General features: G+C 48.6%; 1 protein-coding gene across 12 annotated transcripts in view; it reads left to right on the top strand.

Moving 5' to 3' along the window:
- Positions 1 to 11,654: 11,654 nt before the first annotated feature.
- mipol1 (mirror-image polydactyly 1) overlaps positions 11,655 to 23,883 on the top strand; it is a 36,756-nt gene continuing 24,527 nt past the window's right edge. Inside the window, exons 1-7 of one of the 12 annotated variants that reach the window (XM_055505485.1) lie at positions 11,655 to 11,896; positions 15,526 to 15,614; positions 19,043 to 19,118; positions 19,934 to 20,137; positions 21,686 to 21,791; positions 21,928 to 22,033; positions 22,109 to 22,247. In XM_055505485.1, the coding sequence (XP_055361460.1) occupies positions 15,605 to 15,614; positions 19,043 to 19,118; positions 19,934 to 20,137; positions 21,686 to 21,791; positions 21,928 to 22,033; positions 22,109 to 22,247 (641 nt within the window). In that variant the 5' untranslated portion in view covers positions 11,655 to 11,896; positions 15,526 to 15,604. Of the gene's footprint in view, positions 11,897 to 14,266; positions 14,324 to 15,525; positions 15,615 to 19,042; positions 19,119 to 19,933; positions 20,138 to 21,685; positions 21,792 to 21,927; positions 22,034 to 22,108; positions 22,248 to 23,883 lie in introns of those variants that run through there. The other 11 variants (XM_055505483.1, XM_029140132.2, XM_029140131.3 and 8 more) reach the window with 11 other exon arrangements.

Below are 23,883 nucleotides of genomic sequence, written 5' to 3'. Positions count from 1 at the left end.
AGCCGGCATGGCTGCTTGCAGCCGCCGAGCTCGACGGAGCAGACGTCGGGCCTGATCGGGTGTGCATAGCACTTGTTCGACGGGTGGTGCCCTATGGCTGGGACAAGACCCGAGCGTGGCTCGACTGGACTGGGACCGGAACGGGACTCGACTGGACTGGGGCTAGCGCCTGAGCATGACTTGACTGGACTGGGACTAGCGCCTGAGCGGAGCTCGACTGGACTGGGGCTAGCGCCTGAGCGGAGCTCGACTGGACTGGGGCTAGCGCCTGAGCGGATCTCGACTGGACTGGGACTGGCGCCTGAGCGGAGCTCGACTGGACTGGGACTGGCGCCTGAACGGAGCTCGACTGGACTGGGACTGGCGCCTGAACGGAGCTCGACTGGACTGGGACTGGCGCCTGAATGGAGCTCGACTGGACTGGGACTGGCGCCTGAGCGGAGCTTGACTGGACTGGGACTGGAACCTGAGCGTGACAGGGCTGCACTGAAGCCTGAACGTGACTCGACTGGGCTGGAACCTAAACGTGACTCGACTGGGCTGGAACCTGAACGTGACTCGACTGGGCTGGAACCTGAACGTGACTCGACTGGCCTGACTGAGAGGTGGGACATGGTGTGGCTGCTGGCTGCAGGCCTGGAAGTTGCAGGACCTCACGCAGGGCAGGTTCCCTCAGGACGAGAGCGGCTGCTTCCTCGAACAACTGTTCCCTCGTACCCTGGTCTGCTGCCGAATCGGCGGTGTTCATGAGGTGGGAAAAGAGGAACGCAACCGGGGGGGAACAGTGGAGGTGGATCCGCTGTGCGACGCTATCTGGGATACCTGCAATCGACATAACACAGTCAGTAGGGGAACCGAGGGAATCCTCTGCCGGGGAGGAGAGCTGCTCGACCACCGCGACCGAGGTCTCTGGACCCTGGACCCCGGAACCGTGCCCTCGTCGACGTTGTCTGGAGCGCCTGCGGCTGACCGTTGACTGAGGCGCTGAGAGCGGCGGGGGCTGGGTCTCTGTAGCTGGCTCCGAGTGGCGACCAGAGGCGGCGGCGTTTGGAGCTTGGGTTGGAGGCGCCGGAGCGATGACAGGAACGTGAACCGCCAGAGCGGCGACAGGAACGGGAACAGGATCTGCTGCAGCAGCGGCAGGAACGGAGACATGACCCGCCGGAGTGGTGACAGGAAGAGGTGCGGAGACACGGGCAGACGGGGCGCGCAGCGCGCGTGCCAAATCCCTCTGTAGAGAATGTAGTCTTTCGTAATACGTCTGTACTCCGGGATACGCACGCCACCAAAACTCGGCCGTCAGTAACTCGATACCCCGCGTTACGTGGCGGAGACGGTCCTCACGGCTGGGCGCTTCCGCATATGCCTTAGCGAACCTCTCTAGGTCTCCGCGGATATCCACCGGCAGACTCGGGCATGAAAACTCCATTGCTCCGGTGCGTGACTTGCGCACGGAGCCAAAAAAAACAGGACAAGGGAAAAAACAAATGCGGTCGCTGACCTGGATGACGGCTGGGCACCGGCTGGGTCCAAGTCTGGCCAGATCGTTCTGTCACGGAACGGTGGGGAGAGGACCCAAATGCACAGCGCCAGGACACGATGAATGATGAAAAAATGTGGGTTTATTCCAGAAGCAAAGTCACAAGGCAGTCCGGGTCATACACAGGTTAACAAAAGGCTCAGATCTCAGGGTTAGATTCGGCAGGCTTCGGCAGGTCCACAAACAGGCAGGGTTCGGTAACAGAGTCAGAGCTTACAAAACCAGTAGGGATCAGGCGAGATGCGATGGTTAGAGGTACAGAACTGGATCGGTAACAGGATAAGCTGACTAGAGGATTGCTGGAACGTGGGAACATAGGATCAACGATCTGGCGGGGTACTGGTGTGAGAAGTGGTGCTTAAGTGCAAGGTGAATGATTACTGATGAAGTGCAGGTGTGTACATTGACCGGGTGAAGCAGGAACAGCTGTAATGTGACGTAAACCGGAAGTGAAGCTAGAACTGAAACAGAAACCGGGAGATTACCAAAATAAAACAGGAAAAGGAAACCCAAAACATGATATGGCTGATGAACAGAGTACTTTCAAAAATAAAAACTGAAAACAGAACCAGAACCTTACAGCTGCCCTTGCTCGGGTGGGGTGCTGCCTGCCCTAGCGGTCCAACGCTTTTGGTAACTGCTTGGGGTTGGAGGACTACTCGGGCTGCGGCCTTCATTGGGCCCTGGACGGAGGTTGGCCCTCAATGCACAACCGCAGAGTATGTGTGTAGGTTTGAGTGTAGCACTACACGGGGCGAGCATGGGCATACTTGAGCGAGAGAATGGGTAAGTGTGAAAGAAGGGTGAGGATGGCTCTGGCTGTGCTGCGTGTGGTGCATGGGCAGTAGTACTGCGGTCCCCAGGTCTCGGCTATCTTTTCCTGGCTGGGGGTTGTGGGGGGCGGGGGATGGGTAGCAGAGCTAGTCAGAAACCTGGCTCTGCGGACCCTGGTGATTTGCTTCCCAACTACATTTCTCCACATTCATCCACTTAGGTCTGCAAGGGGCGTCCTGCTGATGGAGGGACCGGGGCTACCGGAAAGTGGTTCCGTCCCTCCCAAGTGGGATGCTCTGCAGTTTTAATTGCATTAGTCATACACACTCGTCCAGGAATGTGGGGGCTCCCTCGGGGGGGGGGGGATTCTAGCCAGTTGTGGCCTCGCCCACTGGCCCTAGTGGAGAGATCACCACCCAGTTTTAACTGCAAAAAGACATTTAGGGTGGGGGGGACACTGTCCGGGGGTCACACCGTCAGCCAGCGGTCGTGCTCCTGGAGGTGTCACCCACTTTCAGTGCACTCTAGTTCCACACACCCACGACCAAGCTGGGTTGCAGGGTTCTGGGATGCCTTTTCCGCTGCCCTCTGCTTCTCCCAGTTTGGGGGAGTTGGGCGGGGCTCGGGAGGAGCTGCGGTCCCTGCCTGGGGCCACATGGGCGTAGGTGCGAGAATGTATCTGAAAGTGCATGGGTTAACGTAAGATTGACTAGTTTGTTGTGAGAGAGTTTATGGTGTGTGTGTGTGTTGATGTACGTATGGGTGGGTGTATGCATCTGTGTTTGTGTGAGTCTGTATGCGTGTGGGGGGTCCGGTTTTCTGCCAGGGGTACGTTGATCGTCTGCCTGGGTGGTCTTTTTTCTGCTGACCCCCACCAATTGCTGGCTTTGTGCTGCGGGCCTGGTGTGGTGCCAGGGGATATGGTCGGGCCGATGGGGTAGGCCCTGCTCGCTCATGTAGGGGTATTGGACTGGGGGGGGGCACTCTGGGTGCAGGGGCATCTCATAGTGGGCTGCCTACGGGCCGTGGGTCCTCGGGCTCCACTCTGTCAGGCTGACCCTCCCACCGGGTGGAGTGTTTGCCCCTGGATCTTATGGAGCGGACAGCGTTGACCCACAGTGGTCCACTCTGACCTTGGGTGCTGTCACTGTGGCTGCTGCAGCTCTGCCTGGGGGGCTCTGTGTGGGGAGCTTGGGTCGCCTGCCCTCCTGGAACTGAAGGTGTGTGGACCCTGGCTGCTAGGATTCTAATCTCCAAGTTAAACCACAGTACAACAGTTGTTTAGTTATGAATGTGTTAGCCTAAGGTACATCCCTGCATATTTCTTTTGCACTGATTATTTGCTTAACAGATTTGCTTGGTTTCAGCAGCTGGTTGCGGTAAAGGTAGCTAATGTTATGCCATCCATTGTGGCTATCTGACTCAATAGTGTCTGTCTCAGATTTTTAGGCCCAACAATGAGAATTTCAGTTTTATCTGAATTTAGTTGAAGGTGTCACAACGTTCAAGGTAGCGGACCCACATGCACAGTGGAGACAGAGCTTAGTTGAGGAAGGTGTTTTAATCGTTCTCGTGGTCAGGCAGGCAAGGGTCAATACACAGTGGCAGCAGCACAGGTACAGGTAAGGATCAGGCAGTCGGTGGGCAGAGACAGGCTAGGTTCACACACTTACGGCAGAGCACGATCAGAGGCAAGGCAAGAGACAAGGTCCGGATAGTGAGGGTCATAGACGGTGCAAGGGAATATGTGAAATGCTGGCTACTGTCAGGTTTTCGTTCTTGGTTTTATTTTGAAAGGACTCTTCTGTTTTTGATCCCAGTTTTCGGTTTTATTTTGTAAACACTTCCGTTTCCCATCACACCACAGCCGTTCCCGCTTCACTCCCGGTCCTCATTACACTCACCTGTTTTGTATCAGTGATCTTTTCCGTGTATTTAACCACCACCTGTCACATTGGTTCTCTGCCAGATCGTTGTTTTCTGATTTCCGACTCTCACGTTCCTGCAGCATCTTACCGACCCTGTAAGTCATCGTTCTGTTATTGTCCACTACCTGTTTTGTGACTTTGATTTTGGGAATAAACCCTCATTTTTTCACCGGCTACGTCGTGTCCTGGCGCTGTGCATTTGAGTCCTCTCCCTGCCGATCCGTGACAGAACGATCTGGCCAGACTTGGACCCAGCCAGCGCCCAGCCTTCACCCCGGTCAGCCGCCGCCGTCTCTTCTTTTTTTTCCCCCTCTCTGTTTGGCTCCGTGTACAAGTCGCTCACCGGAGCAATGGATTTCGTTTTCCTAAGTCTACCGGAGGACATCCGTGGCGATCTCCAGGGCTTAGCCAGGAAATATGCGGAAGCACCCAGCCCCCAGGTTCGGCTCTCCGTGGTAGAACTAGCCATCGAGATACTGGAGGACGAATACTGGTGGCGTGAGTACCCCGGGGTGCAAGCGTATTTCGAGGGGCTCCGACTAACGCGGAGGGACTTGACACGCGCTCTGCGCGTATCGCCTGGCCGCGCCTCTGTCGCCGCTCCGACGGTTCCCGTTCCTGACGCCGCTCCGGCGGTTTCCGTTCCTGTCGCCGCTCCGGCGGTTCCCGTTCCTGTCGCCGCTCCGGCGGTTCCCGTTCCTGTCGCCGCGCCTGCGGCTACAACCCAAGCTCCAGACGCCGTCGGTTTGGTTCACCACACGGACCCCACTACAGAGACCCAGCCCCTGCCGCTCCCAGCGCCTCAGGCGACGGTCAGCCGCAGGCGCCCCAGACGACGTCGGCGAGGGCACGGGTCTGAGGTTCAGGGCCCAGAGACCTCGGTCGCAGTGCCCGAGCAGCTCTCCCCTCCCGCGGGGGATCCCCTCGATTCTCCGACTGACTGTGTCCCTCTGATAGCAGGCATCTCAGACAGCGTCGCCCGACGGGTCCACCTCCTCTGCTCTCCTCCAGTTGCGTTTCTCTTCGCCCACCTCATGAACACCGCCGATTCGGCAGCAGACCAGGGCACGAGAGAACAACTGTTCGAGGAAGCAGCCGCTCTCGTCCTGAGGGAACCTGTCCTGCGAGAGGTCCTGCAACTCCCGGGCCTGCAGCCAGCAGCCGCTTCATGTCCCACCTCTCAGTCAGGTCAGTCAAGCCACGCTCAGTCTCCAGCCCTAGTGCAGCCATGTCCTGTTCAGACTCCAGTCGTAGTTCAGTCGCCCCTCGTTCAGGTTCCAGCTCAGCCTTGCCATGCTCAGGTCTCCGCCCAGTCACGTTCTGTTCAGTCTCCAGTCCAGCCGCGCGCTGTTCAGTCTCCAGTCCAGCCGCGCGCTGTTCAGTCTCCAGTCCAGCCGCGCGCTGTTCAGTCTCCAGTCCAGCCGCGCGCTGTTCAGTCTCCAGTCCAGCCGCGCGCTGTTCAGTCTCCAGTCCAGCCGCGCGCTGTTCAGTCTCCAGTCCAGCCGCGCGCTGTTCAGTCTCCAGGCCAGCCGCGCGCTGTTCAGTCTCCAGGCCAGCCGCGCGCTGTTCAGTCTCCAGGCCAGCCGCGCGCTGTTCAGTCTCCAGGCCAGCCGCGCGCTGTTCAGTCTCCAGGCCAGCCGCGCGCTGTTCAGTCTCCAGGCCAGCCGCGCGCTGTTCAGTCTCCAGGCCAGCCGCCAGTCCAGTCGAGCCCAGTCCAGTCGAGCCCAGTCCAGTCGAGCCCAGTCCAGTCGAGCCCAGTCCAGTCGAGCCCAGTCCAGTCGAGCCCAGTCCAGTCTCCAGTCCAGTCGAGCCCAGTTCAGGCCCCAGTTCAGTCAAGTCCTGTTCCGGCCCCAGTTCAGTCGAGTCCTGTTCCGGCCCCAGTTCAGTCGAGTCCTGTTCCGGCCCCAGTTCAGTCGAGTCCTGTTCCGGCCCCAGTTCAGTCGAGTCCTGTTCCGGCCCCAGTTCAGTCGAGTCCTGTTCCGGCCCCAGTTCAGTCGAGTCCTGTTCCGGCCCCAGTTCAGTCGAGTCCTGTTCCGGCCCCAGTTCAGTCGAGTCCTGTTCCGGCCCCAGTTCAGTCGAGTCCTGTTCCGGCCCCAGTTCAGTCGAGTCCTGTTCCGGCCCCAGTTCAGTCGAGTCCTGTTCCGGCCCCAGTTCAGTCGAGTCCTGTTCCGGCCCCAGTTCAGTCGAGTCCTGTTCCGGCCCCAGTTCAGTCGAGTCCTGTTCCGGCCCCAGTTCAGTCGAGTCCTGTCCCGGCCCCAGTTCAGTCGAGGCCTGTCCCGGCCCCAGTTCAGTCGAGGCCTGTCCCGGCCCCAGTACAGTCGAGGCCTGTCCAGGTTCCAGCACAGTCGAGGCCTGTCCAGGTTCCAGCACAGTCGAGGCCTGTCCAGGTTCCAGCACAGTCGAGTCACGTTCCTGTCCAGGTTCCAGCACAGTCGAGTCACGTTCCTGTCCAGGTTCCAGTTCAGTCCAGTCACGTTCCTGTCCAGGTTCCAGTTCAGTCCAGTCACGTTCCTGTCCCGGTTCCAGTTCAGTCCAGTCACGTTCCTGTCCCGGTTCCAGTTCAGTCCAGTCACGTTCCTGTCCCAGTTCAGTTCAGTCACGCGCAGGTCGTGTCCCAACCAGGGGGCACCACCTGTCGCACAGGTGCTATGCACACCCGATCAGGCCCGACGTCTGCTCCGTCGAGCTTGGCAGCGGCAAGTAGCCATGCCAGCTCCAGAGTAGATGCCGTTCCAGTTCCTGTCGGCCATGTCGCGGCCGTTCCTGTCGGCCATGTTGAGGCCGTTCTAGTTCCTGTTCCTGTCCCTGTCGGCCAAGTAGACGCCGTTCCTGTCCCTGCCGGCCATGTTGCGGCCGTTCCTGTCGGCCATGTTGCGGCCGTTCTAGTCCCGGTTCCTGTCCCTGTCGGCCAAGTAGATGCCGTTCCTGTCGGCCATGTTGCGGCCGTTCTAGTTCCTGTCCCTGTCGGCCAAGTAGATGCCGTTCCTGTCGGCCATGTGGCGGCCGTTCCAGCCCCTGTCCCTGTCGGCCATGTTGCGGCCGTTCCAGCTCCTGTCACCCTCGGAGCCGCAGCCCCTGCGCACCCCCAGGAGGAGGTTGCGCCAGCTGCAGCCCCTGCGCACCCCCAGGAGGAGGTTGCGCCAGCTGCAGTCCCTGCGCACCCCCAGGAGGAGGTTGCGCCAGCTGCAGCCCCTGCGCACCCCCAGGAGGAGGTTGCGCCAGCTGCAGCCCCTGCGCACCCCCAGGAGGAGGTTGCGCCAGCTGCAGCCCCTGCGCACCCCCAGGAGGAGGTTGCGCCAGCTGCAGCCCCTGCGCACCCCCAGGAGGAGGTTGCGCCAGCTGCAGCCCCTGCGCACCCCCAGGAGGAGGTTGCGCCAGCTGCAGCCCCTGCGCACCCCCAGGAGGAGGTCGCGCCAGCTGCAGCCCCTGCGCACCTCCAGGAGGAGGTCGCGCCAGCTGCAGTTCCCGCGCACCTCCAGGAGGAGGTCGCGCCAGCTGCAGTTCCCGCGCACCTCCAGGAGGAGGTCGCGCCAGCTGCAGTTCCCGCGCACCTCCAGGAGGAGGTCGCGCCAGCTGCAGTTCCCGCGCACCTCCAGGAGGAGGTCGCGCCAGCTGCAGTTCCCGCGCACCTCCAGGAGGAGGTCGCGCCAGCTGCAGTTCCCGCGCACCTCCAGGAGGAGGTCGCGCCAGCTGCAGTTCCCGCGCACCTCCAGGAGGAGGTCGCGCCAGCGGCAGTCCCGGCGGACCTCCAGGAGGGGGTCGCGCCCGTCGCAGTCCCGGCGGACCTCCAGGAGGGGGTCGCGCCCGTCGCAGTCCCGGCGGACCTCCAGGAGGGGGTCGCGCCCGTCGCAGTCCCGGCGGACCTCCAGGAGGGGGTCGCGCCCGTCGCAGTCCCGGCGGACCTCCAGGAGGGGGTCGCGCCCGTCGCAGTCCCTGTCGACCTCCAGGAGGGGGTCGTTCCCGTCGCAGCTCCCGCTGCACCGGCATCGGTCCCTGGCGGCTCGGCTCCGGCCGCACCGGCATCGGTTCCTGGCGGCTCGGCTCCGGCCGCACCTGCATCGGTTCCTGGCGGCTCGGCTCCGGCCGCACCTGCATCGGTTCCTGCCTCGTCCTGGTCTCGGCTGCCGGACTGGTGGCCTCGCCCTCGGCTTCGCCTGCTGATTGGATGGCGCTGCCTCCTTCGGCGCCGTCCGCCTCGACTCCGCCACCGCCACGGCCGTTCGCCTGGGGTGAGTCCCCGCCTGCCACGACGATGGCGAAGCCTCTGCCGTCGTCGTCCGCCGCGACCCTGGGACCCCCGGAGCATCTCCGTCGGGGAGGGGGCTGGGCTCAGCCCTGCTCTCCCGGACCTCGCCAGCCGTCGTGGTGGACTCTCCTGCCACCACCCTCGTGAGGAACTCCTGGACTCTGTTCTCCCTGTCATGGACTTTCGGTTTTGGTTCTGTGGACTCTTGTTTTGACCCTCCTCCGGTCCTCCCTCCACCCACCCTGCTTGTCTGCCTGGAAGGGGAGGGATTCGGTCCCTCCTCCTGTGTCCACCCTCCGCCCGCCCTGGTTCGGGGGGGGGGCTTCCGTGGGCGCCGTGGAAGACGCCCTAGAGGGAGGGGTACTGTCAGGTTTTCGTTCTTGGTTTTATTTTGAAAGGACTCTTCTGTTTTTGATCCCAGTTTTCGGTTTTATTTTGTAAACACTTCCGTTTCCCATCACACCACAGCCGTTCCCGCTTCACTCCCGGTCCTCATTACACTCACCTGTTTTGTATCAGTGATCTTTTCCGTGTATTTAACCACCACCTGTCACATTGGTTCTCTGCCAGATCGTTGTTTTCTGATTTCCGACTCTCACGTTCCTGCAGCATCTTACCGACCCTGTAAGTCATCGTTCTGTTATTGTCCACTACCTGTTTTGTGACTTTGATTTTGGGAATAAACCCTCATTTTTTCACCGGCTACGTCGTGTCCTGGCGCTGTGCATTTGAGTCCTCTCCCTGCCGATCCGTGACAGCTACTATGACACAGGAACACGACCTAACAATCTGGCACTGGGCTATGGCTTAGATGGTGCCTAAATACAAGACAGTGTGAGTAATGACTGACAGAAAACAGCTGGAGAGATCATGTGACTGGAAAGTAAAACTAAACTAAATGTGACAAGACAAAACTGGAAATACAAGAAAATAAAACAGGAAGTAAGTCCAGGCTGTGACAGAAGGAAGTTTTGGGACCTCCAGGATTTGATGTCTTTTAAGCGACTCCAAATTTAGACTAGTTGATCTCTTTCATTTGGTTCCAAAGACATATATAGCTGAGTATCATCTGCATAACAATGAAATTTTATAGAATGCTTCCTAATAATCTCACCTAGAGGAGACATGTATAGGCTGAACAGAATTGGACCAAGCACAGAACCCTGTGGTACTCCATAGCTAATCCTTGTGCATGTGGAGAATTTCTCATTAACATGAACAAACTGGAATCTGTCAACAAATAGGTTTTAAACCTTCCCAGTGCTGTTCCTTTAATTCCGATCCTATGTTCTAGTGTCTGTAATAGAATGTTATGATCAATTGTATCAAATGCAGCACTAAGATCTAACAGGACAAGGACAGAAACTAGACCATTGTCCGGAGCTAATAGAAGATCATTAGTGACTCTAACCACAGCTGTTACTGTGCTATGATGTTTTCTAAATCCTGACTGAAAATCTTCGTACAGGTTATTCCCACTCAGGTGGTCAGATAATTGTTTAGCCACGATTTTTTCCAAAATCTTGGAAATAAAGGGTAAATTTGAAATAGGCCTATAGTTGGCTAGTTGTTCAGGGTCCAGGGTTGGTTTTTTCAATAGAGGTTTGACCACAGCCACCTTAAAAGCCTGTGGTACATAGCCTATATGTAAAGATTGGTTGATTTGATTTAATATGGATTAGCTGATTAAAGGTAGAACTTTTAGGACTGAGTATGGTTGGGATTGGATCTAAAAGACACTAAAAGTGGACGACTTGGAAGAGTTGATTATTGAGGTTAACTCCATATAATTATAGGGAAGAAGCTGTGCTAAGAACTAAGTCAGATAAGAATTCAGAGAATTCAGTTAAGAACTCTGAATATAGAGCCGGAGGACGGTAAACAATACAAAACACAACTGGCTTCTGGGTTTTAGAGTCTGGGTGAGAAAGACTCAGAGTGAGGCTCTCAAATGAGTTATAACTATGTTTAGGTTTAAGTTATGATAATACATAACTTTACTCAGACTGAAGGTTGCTGCACTTTTGGTAATGTTTCTACTTTACGAAAAGTCTGTGAGTTAACTTGAAAATTATTGAGCCATCACAATCAGCCAGCTTTGGTGACATTTGGCAATAAAATGTGACTGAAATGACACAGAACTGAAAGAATATCAGCTGGCATAACTCTGGTAACACACATATGTATTCAGATGTCCATTTATTACTGGAATAATGATGCTGATTTCCTACTGTACAACCAGGCACAATGTCAGTCCATTCTTGAGGCACTGATGTGCTTTGCCTTGTCTGATTCTTCTCGCCTTGTCAACAGAGAATAGGGTGCGCAGATCTCTGTATTTTGTGTCCCTTGAATTTTTGTGGTGAACAAAAGACACCAGAGGCGAGTTTACACCAGGAGTCTACACTAGTGTGTAGTGTATATATATATATATATATATATATATATATATATATAAAATTTGGCTATATTTTTGACCGAAAGGCACTTTTTTGAACGATTCAGAAATACACTGTTTACATCACTAATGTGGTAAATGACTATTCTAGCTGCAAATGTCTGATCTTTGCTGCAATATTTACTTGGGTGTATAGAGGCCCATTTCCAGCAACTGTCACTGCCGTGTAGTAATGGTACAATGTGCCTGCTCATTGTGTCAGAAGGCCCAGATTACCAGATTACCTCAACAAATTAACATCCAGATGCCAAAGGCCTGCAATGCTGTGATTGCTGCAAATGGAGGATTCTTTGACGAGAGCAAAGTTTGATTACAAAAAATATTATTTAAAATACAAATCATTATTGTTAACCTTTTCAATGAGACTATATTTTCCATTCATTTTATAACGCATGCTGGTAAATAAAAGTGTGACTTTTAATGGACACAAAATTGTCTGGGTGACCCCAAACTTTTGAACGGTAGTTTATATAGTACACAAACCTCATGCACTTCCAGTCTACCTGTGGGCCTGGATTACACATCATTGCTCCACCAGGTGCATAAATGTGCAATTGCAGGTCGTTTCTTAAGAAAGATTTCGGGGGCGTTAACAAGGCAGCTAAGCATTAAGTACATCACAGTGGGGGGTCATGACTGGTGTAGGGGGGCTTGGTGGAATGGTGCCTAAGTCATGCAAATGTCATGAAGAGATCAGCGTGAAATCCGACAGGAACGAGTCAGCGAAAATCTGCTCTATCTGTAGGTGGCGGTAATGCGCAATTTACAGACCGCAAACTGCCAACAGGAAGAAGAGGAAGAAGAAAAACAGCTAGGAACAGACTCCGTTGACGTTTGTTTGGCACAAAACTTTTATCAGTCGTCAGCTCAGAATGTGTTGAAATCACCGAGAGCCGAGCATTTCAGCGGGATTTCCTTCGAATAACATCGGGTCTGTTCAGCGGGAGTCGGTGAGTGAACTGGCGCCTCCGCCTTGTAGAAGCTGTATAGCTGAAGCTAATCGGCTAAGAGGCTAACATTGATTTGTCGATTGATAAACATAAAAAAATAGGTGGATAACCAGTAACAATCCGGGCTCCCACACGGTTTGAACACGTAATGTTGTTTCGTTAAAGAAACAGACAAACAATTCGCTTTACTGCAGAGACTGCTGCTGTTTTAACAGTTTAAGACACAATAAATAATGGAAACAATTCTTTTTTATCTTTCAGTTTTAATCAAAGACGGGAAGGGCTGTTTGTTGTCTCTGTTCTGATTACGTCATCATGACGTTGTGTTATGCACTACTACTTCTACTGATGATGATGATAATAATAAAAAAATAACTTTATCGATCCCACATTGGGGAAATTTATTTCTGCATTTGCCCCATCTCCTGGGGGAGCAGTGAGCTTCAACAGTGCGGCGCCCGGGGATCTAGTGTGAAGCATATTGCTCTAGAACACACCTGTTGCCAGAGGTGGGAAGGTGGGGGATCAAACCACTTTGAGCGTTCTGACTTTATATTTATCAGTGAGCAAATAACTTTTTTATTCAATTGTCCTTCTGCACACAAACTGCTTGCCAAATATAAAACAATCACATCACACTAGCTCCCCGAGCACCCCATGTTTGGGAGCTGCTCGCTGCTACTCCTTGGGTGTGAATGGGTTAAATGCAGAGAAAACAAAAGGGGATCAATATAGTCTCACTTATCTGATCTTATCTAACGAGTTAGTTGCTAGTTTCTGTCACGATAACTTTGCCTTATTAGTTTGCTACATGGAAAAATCGGACAGGAGGATTCCATGTTGATTTACAGCACATATGGACTGTTACATGCATTGGACAGCATAGTATAGGACAGTGTACTGCATTTCTTCATCTTCATCTTTAGGTTGTTCCCATCAGGCGTCTCCACAGTAAATCATCTACTCTGACGCCAGCCCACCTCAACTGTATCGCATGACACAATCTGTTGACGCACAAACTCAACTTGTTCAGAATCTTTAAGTCGAATTGGCTTGAGCCTGACACACACCACATGTCAAATCACTGCTACACTAGTGTGCTGTACATTTTTTCCTTTGTTCTCAGGGTTGCCCACCTCTCCTTCTATTATTCTAAAACTAGATGGTATGTAGATTTTCACTTTGTCAGAGTTAAGTCAACATGTGGGATCACACGCAAAAGTTGTCCCTTCAGAAGTTTTTATTTAGAAGCATGACTCCATCCAAGCATGTTCCTTTACTGTGTCAGCCTTTAGGTGAATTGTTTTGTCCCTTGCATGTCACATTGGATCTGTCACAGTGACGTATACAGAGCTGTGATTTTTAGTTGGTTAACTGTTTTTTTGCATCAGTAGCTGTAATTAGTATTACTCAGAAACACCAATGCTGCAGCGTAAAACACTCATTTAAAAAAAATCTTTAGTAAAATATTTATCCATGATCTTGACGAAATAAAACTTCAGAATCAAGTCAACTCAGTTTCTTGACACACGATGAACTTCATATGAAAGCCATGATAATCCATCAACGTTAACCGCTAAAGAAGAAAAAAGTTTAATGTTATCAAATAAACAAATAGTCGGATCTAGCTGCTTTCTGAGGATCTTTTCCTGCTGTGTTCAATCACATCCTGCTGAGGTCAGTAACTTTTTTTCTTATTTTGTTTATAGATAAAATGTTTTTCCTGAAGATGTTTCCTTTGTATGAACCTGCAGCTCTGCAGCTTCTCAGGCTGTTTTCTATCAACACTTTACCAATTCTCACCCTTTTTACCAAGGTAATTACATGTCTTTACTATACTAACCACCTACTACTGAATAATTTCTTGCCTGTGAATTTTTTTTCTACATTAATTGTCATAAAATGTGGTCTTATGTGCATCTAAGTCAAGCATTGACAAATATAATGAGCCCAAAACCTTCATAGTGCTAATAGCATAATCCTCCTGGGTTTTCTTACTCACATTATGTAGAATTTTATTTGGTGAAGGCTAGACCAAGTTTTATGATTGTCATTGCCAATATGTTGTGGGTTTGTGCATGTGTTTGATTATTGAAGGGGAACTTGTCTTAACTAGTGACTCTTTAGTGCTTGTATACTTTACTCAGAATTATCTTACACTGTAAGAGATAAAACGAGCCACACAAATAAGATAAAAGTGCTGGAAGCTGATCTGCTTCTGTTACGTAGTGATCTCATCAGATAGCTTTAGAGTAACCTTGCAGCAAATGGACCAGTGGGATGCTTCATGGTGTGGTATGATGTGTTATTGTATATATTTTGGTGTCTTTTCCAAAATAAAAAAAACATATCCTTTGTATTTCTTTGCAGGATCCGTGTCCTTTATGTGATGAAGCTAAAGAAAAGCTGAAATTGTTCAAACACAGAGTGAGTCTCATATTCGTTCAAATACGCAACAGTCAGAGCTGACATCTGAACGCTGTGCGTCTGTTGTCGTGGTGACACTGCTGCGTAGCGTGATTTGGGTGAATTCAGAACATGTCGATTCAAAATAGGTTTTAGTGAATAATAAAGTATTGAGGGTACATTGTTTTTCCCAGTGAATAGAAGTAGAACATTAGTTCTATTTAAGCAATTTTATTTTTTTTGCCTGCTAATTGTACAGAACCTAAAGCTTGACTGACCAATAACAAAATCTGAGGAAACATAGCTGAAACACGAATCAGTCGTTTTGACAGTGAGATGATGTCATATTTTTGCTTTCTGAAGCAGAATTTAGAAAGATTTTGAGATGTTTTTTAAGAAGCTGCTGTCTCTCATTTTCTCTTTGGCCTGCAGTTTGTCTTGCAGCAGGTGGACATCAGTCTCCCAGAGAACAAGCTCTGGTTTGACAGGTACAGGTGGGATATACCTGTGTTCCACCTCAATGGGCTGTTTGTGATGAAACACAGAGTGGACATTATTCTGCTGGACAAACTGCTGCATGATGTTGAAAACAATTTCCAACAACCAATAAACTGAAGTCATCAATGAATCTGTTTCACTGTGTTTGTGAATGGCTCCTGTGAGTGTGATGCTACTCACTTAGTGGGGAGAATGGGGTGGCGGGATAAAAGTCACCTGAGTCACCTGATGCTATGAGTGCATCAATATTTAATGTTCCGTGGAGTCACACTGTCATCCAGTCTCAGCCGTACACCACCTGTTAACTGTGCTGCCAGTGGCTGCACAGTTTGTTGGTCAGGACTGTAGATGGCATCTGGCAGCAGCAAAGCTGTTGAAATTCATGTTGCTCTGCAGAAAGCGAAAAGAAAATTTGGTGAACTGCAACGACGACGCAGGTAAGAAAAGCTGCTCAGCTGAAGTCATAAGGCCATTGACGCGTTAGGAGGAGAGACGTTCTCTGATGCCCTATGACCCAGAACTCATCATAAAAGTGAGCAGAACATGTATTTCTGCCAATGTTTGGATTTCCAGCTATCGACAGATTCGCTAAGGGACGACCCAGTGATGTCTGACCCTCTGTCAGTAAAGGAGGAGGCGTTGCGCGCGTGCGTGTGCGTGTGTGTGTGTGTGTGTGTGTGTGTGTGTGTGTTAACTGGTCTGACTGGTGTGTTGCTTGTTTCTAGAGGATCTAGTTCAGAGTGTGCAGAGACCAGTCTGTCAACATGGATACCCAGCAAGGAGCTCAGGGAATCTCTAGTGGACATGTACAAAGGTAAATAACACTGCTGGTGCTACTACAACATGTATGTTGCAGTACTTCATGTTAAAGAATGGAGGACTTTTTACTGAAGTTTGTGTTTCCCAGCCGTTTGGCGCTGTGGTTAGTGTTATACTGCTGACCCCAATGCAGGTTTAAGTCTAGCTGCAGGAGTTGCAAGCCAGTGACTTCTGTGCTGGTCCCGAGTCCAAATAAATAGAGGGGTTGCGTCAAAAACTTGCCAAACATCCATGCTGAGGTGAAAAGGAGTTACCTTATTCAAGTTTGTGTCACACGATTAGAGAGAAAGCAGTGTAACTCTTTGAGACTGGCTCTGTAGCCCTGAACCTGGTCCCAGCTCTCTTTGACTTCAGTGCTGTAACAGCACAGTTTATCCACTGGAGGGCGCTGCTTAATCACACATTGCTAGTAGGACTGAAACTCGTAATACTGAAACTAACACCACTACTGTTGGTGATATTGTGATATCTGAAGGCGATACTCCTGTTTATACTGACACTGCTACTACAAACTGACCTACAGATACTGACATAACCATGGTTGCTTTGAAAGTAGCAGAACTTAATTTGAAGAAACATTTATGATATTTATGTTTTAAAGACTGTGGCAGTTGTACCTTGTCTGTTGCAAACAGAGATTAGCTGGTTTCTAAGGAGGTCTGTGATTCTGGGTTAGTCACGGACGATTCTAGAACTGAGGAATTGAAATTACTGATACGGTTTTTAGTCACCTGAGATCAGTCAGTTATGAGTTGGGTGATGAGTTTCTGTGTACTTTTGTCTGTTGATGCCTCTGGTCAGGATGCAACAGACCATATGAACCATATGGCTCCATGAGCGTCTGTGTCTGAGCTGTCTGTAGTTGTCACCATAGACCTTGAGGATGATCTAAGCCACAGCCTCCTACGCTGCTTGTACTTTATTGTTTGTGATTTTGATTTTGACCCATTTGAACCTGCTTCCTACACTGACTGCGTCCATTCTGACAACCTTCAGTTTAGCATGTTTTAAATGACAAGAGTAAATACATGAAAGAGAACAAACAACATTTTACCTACCCAAACTACTTTCATGCACAAAGGCTCCAACATCAAAGGGAAACTCTGGAAGGTTGGGAGTTCCACACACACCAAAAAAAAAAAACACAAGGAAAAGAAATGTGATAGAAAAGGCTGGGATGAAAAGTAAAATAAAAATCTCTTTTTTTAAAACCAAACCATGATATAAAAACAATTGATATTTTTTTTTTGTTCAAGTTTGAAATTAATCTAGATTGCCTAAAAAATTTAAAAAAAAAATAATAAATAGACTATCAAAATGAATTAACTTTAAATGCTATTGATAAAGAAACAAGCACAATGGATCAATGTGAAGACAAAGAAAATGACAAAGGCCGAGGGTCATGTGAATTATTTAATCTGCAGAGTGGGTGGTCCCCACACACACACACACACACACACACACACACACACACACACACACACACACACACACACACACACACACACACACACACAGCTGCAGGTTTGTTTGAACAGACTGAAGTAGCTGCTTTAACATGTCTGTGCTGGAATGCTGCAATGTGTCTCATTTGCAAAAACTGATTTTTTTTTCATAATTTTCCTGTTTTCCTGCTGCACACACTGTGTGTGTGTGTGTGTAGGTGTGTGTGCACTTGCATCGAAGTGAGAACCAAGAAACGTTTTTTCCTACCAAAGTGCACACATTTTGGCCGGTTAGCATTGAGTTTTGCTTAGGATTAGAGCAAGTGTTACACGTCTGTCTTTAGTTGTGATGGTTGGTGTTAGGGGCTAAGGCAATGGAGGTCCTCACTTCCAGGGAAGTACATGGAAGTGTGTGTGTGTGTGTGTGTGTGTGTGTGTGTGTGTGTGTGTGTGTGTGTGTGTGTGTGTGTGTGTGTGTGTGTGTGTGTGTGTGTGTGTGTGTGTGTGTGTGTGTGTGTGTGTGTGTGTACAATGTGAGTTATTGCATCAGAGATGAGAACTTTTTGTTTAAAAGAAAACAGCTTTATTTACTTTAATATTACAAAGACGATTCAAAGTAACACATTGATGTGCTGACTGCAAGGACTCTAGAACTGAACAAATCAGATTCATCGTTGGAACACTTCACCTTAGGTAAAAACGCGATCTGTGTTACATGTGCATTAACACACGTTGTGTTTGTGTATTTGTGTCCACTTCCTGTGTTCATCCTCTTTAAGTTTCTTTGTGGCTTAATGTCCGGATCTAAATTCATGTGTGGCGGCTCGGTGTCGGCATGGTGTCGGCGGGCCGGATCACAGTCGGATTGTGTTGGATTTGAGCTGAAGCCTCTTTAATCATTGTAACACCGTCATTAATATTCATGCAGTCAGCTGGAGCCCCCCTCCGACTCTCCCTGCTCCAAACTTTCTGCACAAAATGTATTAAATACAGCTTAAAAAATTAATGGACTTTACTTTATATTACATGAAGTGGGTGTGTTGGGTGTAGGGGGGCAGGACTCCTCTGATTGGTCGCAGCATTTCTCCCTTTTTTCTGCAGATTTTCTGTCTTTGACAAGACTTCAAAGCGAATCGAGGCATGAACGGTCATTTAGGAGGATTTAGCTCCTCATCACATCTGTAATTGTACATGAATAATAAGGAGAACCGCGGTGCTCAATTAGATCGAGTCCACAAGGAGATCAGAACTGGGAGGGTGGGGGTCCACAGAGAGATCAATGTAGAGAAGAGAAGTTTCAAAGTGAAAAGATCAAAATACAGCAGTTCAGCACAATTCAAAGTAGAACTGGACCAGACAAACCTACACAACCACGAAGGTCCACTGCTAAAACAGAAGCAGGCTGTTGAAAGTGAAGAGACGTGATGTGGTCTGGACCTGAGGCCCAGTCTTCATCAGCACAAGAGCCAGATGAAGGCTGAATCTCATGTCCTCACAGCAGGAGTAGAACTAACCTTGTCCTGGTCACCTCTCACCCCAGTTAGTAAGTGACTTGAATTCAGGTGTGTTTCTGGGCTTCTATAAAACCAAAACATTGTCACATTCTCTGACTCAAAACCTGGCACATCTTATTGTTTACTGGTGTTCATTCAGTCAGCAACACCTCAGCAAGTTAAACTGCAGCATTAGTAACACACTGTAATTGTTGAGTAAATTGAGCTCAGTGTTTCTGTGATTACTTTAGTCTTAATGAGCATTTAACACCATTTTAATTACACCTGAGGAGCTGCACTCTGATTGGTGCCTTCTTTAACAGTCATTAACGAGGTCTTAACGAGGTGTTTACTTTTTATTAAGATGCATTTGTAAAGATCCAAAGGCCAGCCTCTGCTCGTAAATGGCAGTTACCAACCCTGACCCTGGGTTAGGTCACAGCGGGTGTTTACTCTCTGAATTAAATGTGCTACCGTTTTTTCAGCTAACCCTCGAGTGAATGTGGAGTTGAGAAAACGTCTGCCTTCTCCTTCAAGGCAACCACTCGCCAACACTGACAGGTAGGACATTACTCTAGTTTTGTAAGAATGTGTTATGTCATAATTCACAGTGGACTCTAAATGAATGGTCATAATGTCTGGGTGCAGCTTCAATTTGAGGGTTTGGAATTAAAATTTTGTTCATCTTGCAGTAGGCAGAGCTCCAAACTATTTACTGTACATGCTAAGTTGTCTGCTTAGCCTTTCATAAGCAGATCAGTGGAACCCTTTGGCTCCTTTAGAAGAACAGCTTCCCTGCATCGGTGTTGAAACAGAGCACTTAACAATGTGTAACCCCAAAACACCCCTTAATACCAAGTAGTGAATAAGATAGTTTGAGTCTGAAGCCCTTTGCTTTACTCCACTCTGCCATCTTAGACCTGTTTCTTGTTTGCCAAGAATGGCAAAAAACCCAATGGGACACTGCTGCACACTGGTCTTTAAGATGCAATTAAGACCCTTCAGGGTTTTAGATCTGTACTTTCCCGTGTGTCTTTAAATAACATAACACAGCACAGAAAAGCTTGAGCCTAATAAAGGCCCAGTGTGGTCGATGGGGATGGTCAAATTTTAAAAATCTATTGGTTTATGGAAAAGAAACCTTAAACCTGTATTTTTGAACTGTCTTGATATTTATTTTATATTCCTCCCTCTGTGGGCTGCATACCTGCATACCATGTCCCACCCAGTAACACATCTGTTTGTCCATGGTTCTTTTTCCTCTGGAGCTGCACTGGCTGGTGCCTTCCTGTTTTTTAATACCACACCCTTTCAATGATCTGCTTTACACTGGAAGTCTGGCAAATCCATCTTATATCTCCGCTCTCCCATCATAGGTGTGTTTCAGCAGTCTTGCCGCTTTCCCAGAGAAAGTCGCCTGTCTCACATCTCTGCCACAGGGACCCTCAGGAGAGTGCAGGGGAAATGGAGGTAGACCTTTCTCCCAGCAGAGGCTCTTCTCCTGAGGCAAACAGCTGTGGAGTATCTGGACATCCTGATAGCCCAGACATCAGAAAACACTTGGTCACCACAGAGGACAGGTGGGTGCGATGATTAGAAGGTTTTACTCAAATATGAGTATATATTTTAGAAATTACATTTTTTTCGGTGTTCAAAGTATTTTGACAGAGTGACATAATGTAAAAACAACCATCCTTCCCCGTTAGTGATATCCTGGCGTCTGGAGCCCAAGGACATGTTTACATCCTCAGTTTTCTCACTAAACTTGCTTTGCTAGCTCTTCATTGCAGCAGCCATTAGTGATGTCACTAATAGCCAATGATGATTGGTTAAGGAGAGGCCGAGCCAGAGTTCAGCGGTCATGGTGTTGGGTAAGGATAGTCAGAAATATTTGGGAACTACGGTAGAGAAATATAAAAGGTTGAAGATGAGAAGACACTGCCCTTTTGATCAGTTAGAACCTAGTGTTAGGCAGGAGCGGCAGAACATTCTTTCATTAAGAATACTTTGGGTCTGTAATGAACATGGATATGTCCAAAACATGGATTGTGTCCCTGCAATCAATTCAATTTAATTTTAAAAGGTTGATTTTCTCAGCTCAAACATTTCATCTGTTTCCTGTGAACAAAATAAGCTGCACTGAAAATCTGAACTTTTCTCTCACATGAACACATGATCTATCACAACTGTAGATTACTATAGATTTAAATACTATTAGCCATATTGGAGTTTCCATATTGTTCCTTATTCTTAGTTTTTGATTAATCTCTTTGCAGTTTCTCTACTCTGAGCACATTTATTAAAAACTTTATTGCTTTTCATTAAACTTACTGCACTTCCTTTAATTCGTTTTTTTTTTGCTGCTTTTGTCTCTTTTCAATGGTTTTCCATGAGATTCGTTGATGCATTCAGGTTGCATCACTGAGAAATGTGACCTATTAAATTTAGACTTGATTTGATTAGTGGAAGCGTTCGAGAGCAGGACGGAAATAGAAAGATAGTAAAAGGAGGCGGCAAGTTGATTAGAATCAGTAACAGAGACAGTGTCATCCAGACTCCAGGGTCTTATTTACCTGCTTTATTACGATAAGAAGCTGTCTGACCTTTAAGGTGATATGAGAGTACATCAGGAGCTGCTTATTAAAGCTGCTGCACTGCAGAGCTGTAATGTGAGGTTAAAACTCCTGACCTGACGACACACAGGTTACTTTTATTATAACACACACACACTGCGGTGATGTCACCGCATCCTAACTACGGACATCTTCAGTGGCCAGCAGCCACTTTTTGATCCACTCAACCAATTATTTGTATGTATGCTTTTATCAGCAGAAGCGTTATTGACTTAATGCTCTTGAGTGTGTTTTGCACACTGTTTTTCCTATAAACAATTTCTTGTACTTTGAGGAAACATTCACTATTTGGCAAAGAGTAATTTCTGCTCAGTTCACCTTCCTGGTGCAGAGGAACATTTGAATCCCAACCATGAAACTGTTCACCCTTTAAAACACCCTTTGCACCTAATTGTGGTTTTTAGTTTAGTAAAAATCATTCTGAACTGTGATAGACCATTGCTCTTCAGTAGATAAATATAATGAAACAGTTAAAGATGAATGTTTCCTCTTCAGCTTTCATCCAGAAATCGAAAGCAGTCTGCTTCAGAGTTTTGATCCAGACAAAAATGTCTCTCTCCTCCTAAATGAGGTCGATGCTCTGAGAGGTATCAACAAGAAGGTGAGTCCACAAACGGAACATGTTGTTTTTGTACATTGAAGATAAAACACAGGATCAGTGTAATGTTGGTTCGATGTCTGTGTGCGGTGCAGACAGGACCTGGCCAAGTCCTGATATTCTATGATTATGTATTCAGCTGCAGGAGCAGCTGATTCAGAAGGAGTGTGAGCTTCAGAGAAGGGTGGTGGAGGAGGAACTGAGGAGGGAGCAGAGGGAGGCCCAGGCCTGGGAGAGACCCACAGGTGAGGCGAGATGCTGCCACCTCATGCTGCCGCAGTAAGAGTTTAGATGTCCTTACAGTAGTTGACCCGTTTCAGTGGTACTGGAAGAACTACTGGCTGCTCAAAAGGACCGGGACCAAGCTCTGATGTCACGTCTTCTGTTGGCTAATGAGGAGCGAGATGAGGTTCTGCTCCAAGCACGTAGGCTGCAGCAGGCTACCAAGTACGTTACAAGGTCAAGCAGCATGTTGTCCACATTCATTCATTATAGGCAGTTTTTTAGATGTACAACTTCAGGAAATGTTTCTAACAGTGGTAAGTGATTACATATGGAAACAGGCCCAGTGAAGAGAGCTGATGTGAAATGACTGTAATGTTGAGGACAAAGATAATTAAAATAATACCTTTATAATGATGATAATGGTCACGTCCTCCTGTTGGCCCCTTACCTTAATCTAGACTGGTTAAGATCTGTGAAATGATCACTCATCTCCACCAAATAAAGCAGAAAATGTAATTAGAGATAATGCCCTTCTCTCTTTCTCTCAATCACCCCCAACCATGACCGCCTCACGTAGGATGAGAGGGTAATTGATATTGGAGCCACAATCTTATTTGAAGGACAGAATATGAAGGAGCATGTCCATCTGTCACCACTGATGCTGGTTGTGGTGTATTGTGTGTTTTTCTAATGGACTGTGTTATTCCTCAACAAACATGTTGTATTGTCTAAATTTAAATTAAAAAAGGCCTTAGTTGAATAGATGACAGACATATCCTAAAGGTTCTGTTCTGTTGGATCCATTTCACCTGAACCCATCGTCACATACGAAGTACAAACAAATGTTCAATTTTCAGTTGTGTGCAGATTTAAGCACAGAATATAACAGGCATCGTGTCAAATGTTTGCTCCCTTTTCCTCTGTCACTTAACATCTTTTAGGGACAAACTTAAAAAGTAAATGATGATGGTGATAGTTTTTCTAAAATAGATCCTGGTTTGCATATTGTGACACCTCAGGTTAATTTTCAGGTGACCTGAACCCACTTTGACGGTCCCAGCTATGAAGGCTGCCTCATGTTCAGGTCTGTGTAGAATCAGGCCTGAGGACCACTCTTGTTTCTGCATTTATTATGAAGCTTTTCCTGCACATTTAAAATATTCAGTCTAAAACTTCATGAATGAGGATTTTTTTCTCATACTATGATCATTTGATCCCACTAATGGCTGTTGTTGCTGGCGAAAGCATATCTGTTGAGTCTAGGTGTGAGTGGGATCGTTAATGATGCCGGTGTCTGTAGAGTGAGCTGAGCCGGGCTGGATGGGCTCTAAGCAGGGTGTTAGAGGAGCTTTATTGAAGGCGGCTGGTCTTTCATTACCTGCTGTTCCCTGTAGAGCACAGCCGCCTCGGCCACCTTATTACTGTTTATTACAGCAAAATAGCAGCAGGCTAAATGAAAAGAGCTTCCCAGGAGGAGAGGCAGAGATCAGCTGTTACCAGTTGCATGTCCAGTTTCGGGACCACTGTTAGAACAATGGAGTTCTGCAGAGACTGGTCCACTTTGCCCACACCCCTGGCAGCTTTGCAATAAGTTTGCAGTGAGTGAGTTTCAGGTGGACTTGAGGGAGCCCGAGACAAAATTACTTCACGCCAGCTTTGGTCATTTGAAGGCTGCTTCACTGGGTCCAGCTTTAATATGGCTGGCAGCAGGACCGCTGGGGATTCTGGGTGGCCAGCATAAAATCAGCTTATGTCCAGCAGTTCAGCAGTGTATATTAAAGCACATGTAGCCTCCACCCGCATCTGTTAGATTCTAACATTTAACAAAAACACATATTTCAACTGGTAAAAAATGTAGTAGAGGAATTTT

This window comes from Betta splendens, chromosome 22 (genome assembly GCF_900634795.4).
Source record: "Betta splendens chromosome 22, fBetSpl5.4, whole genome shotgun sequence".
NCBI lineage: Eukaryota > Metazoa > Chordata > Actinopteri > Anabantiformes > Osphronemidae > Betta > Betta splendens.
This window is presented reverse-complemented; position numbering and strand designations above follow the sequence as displayed.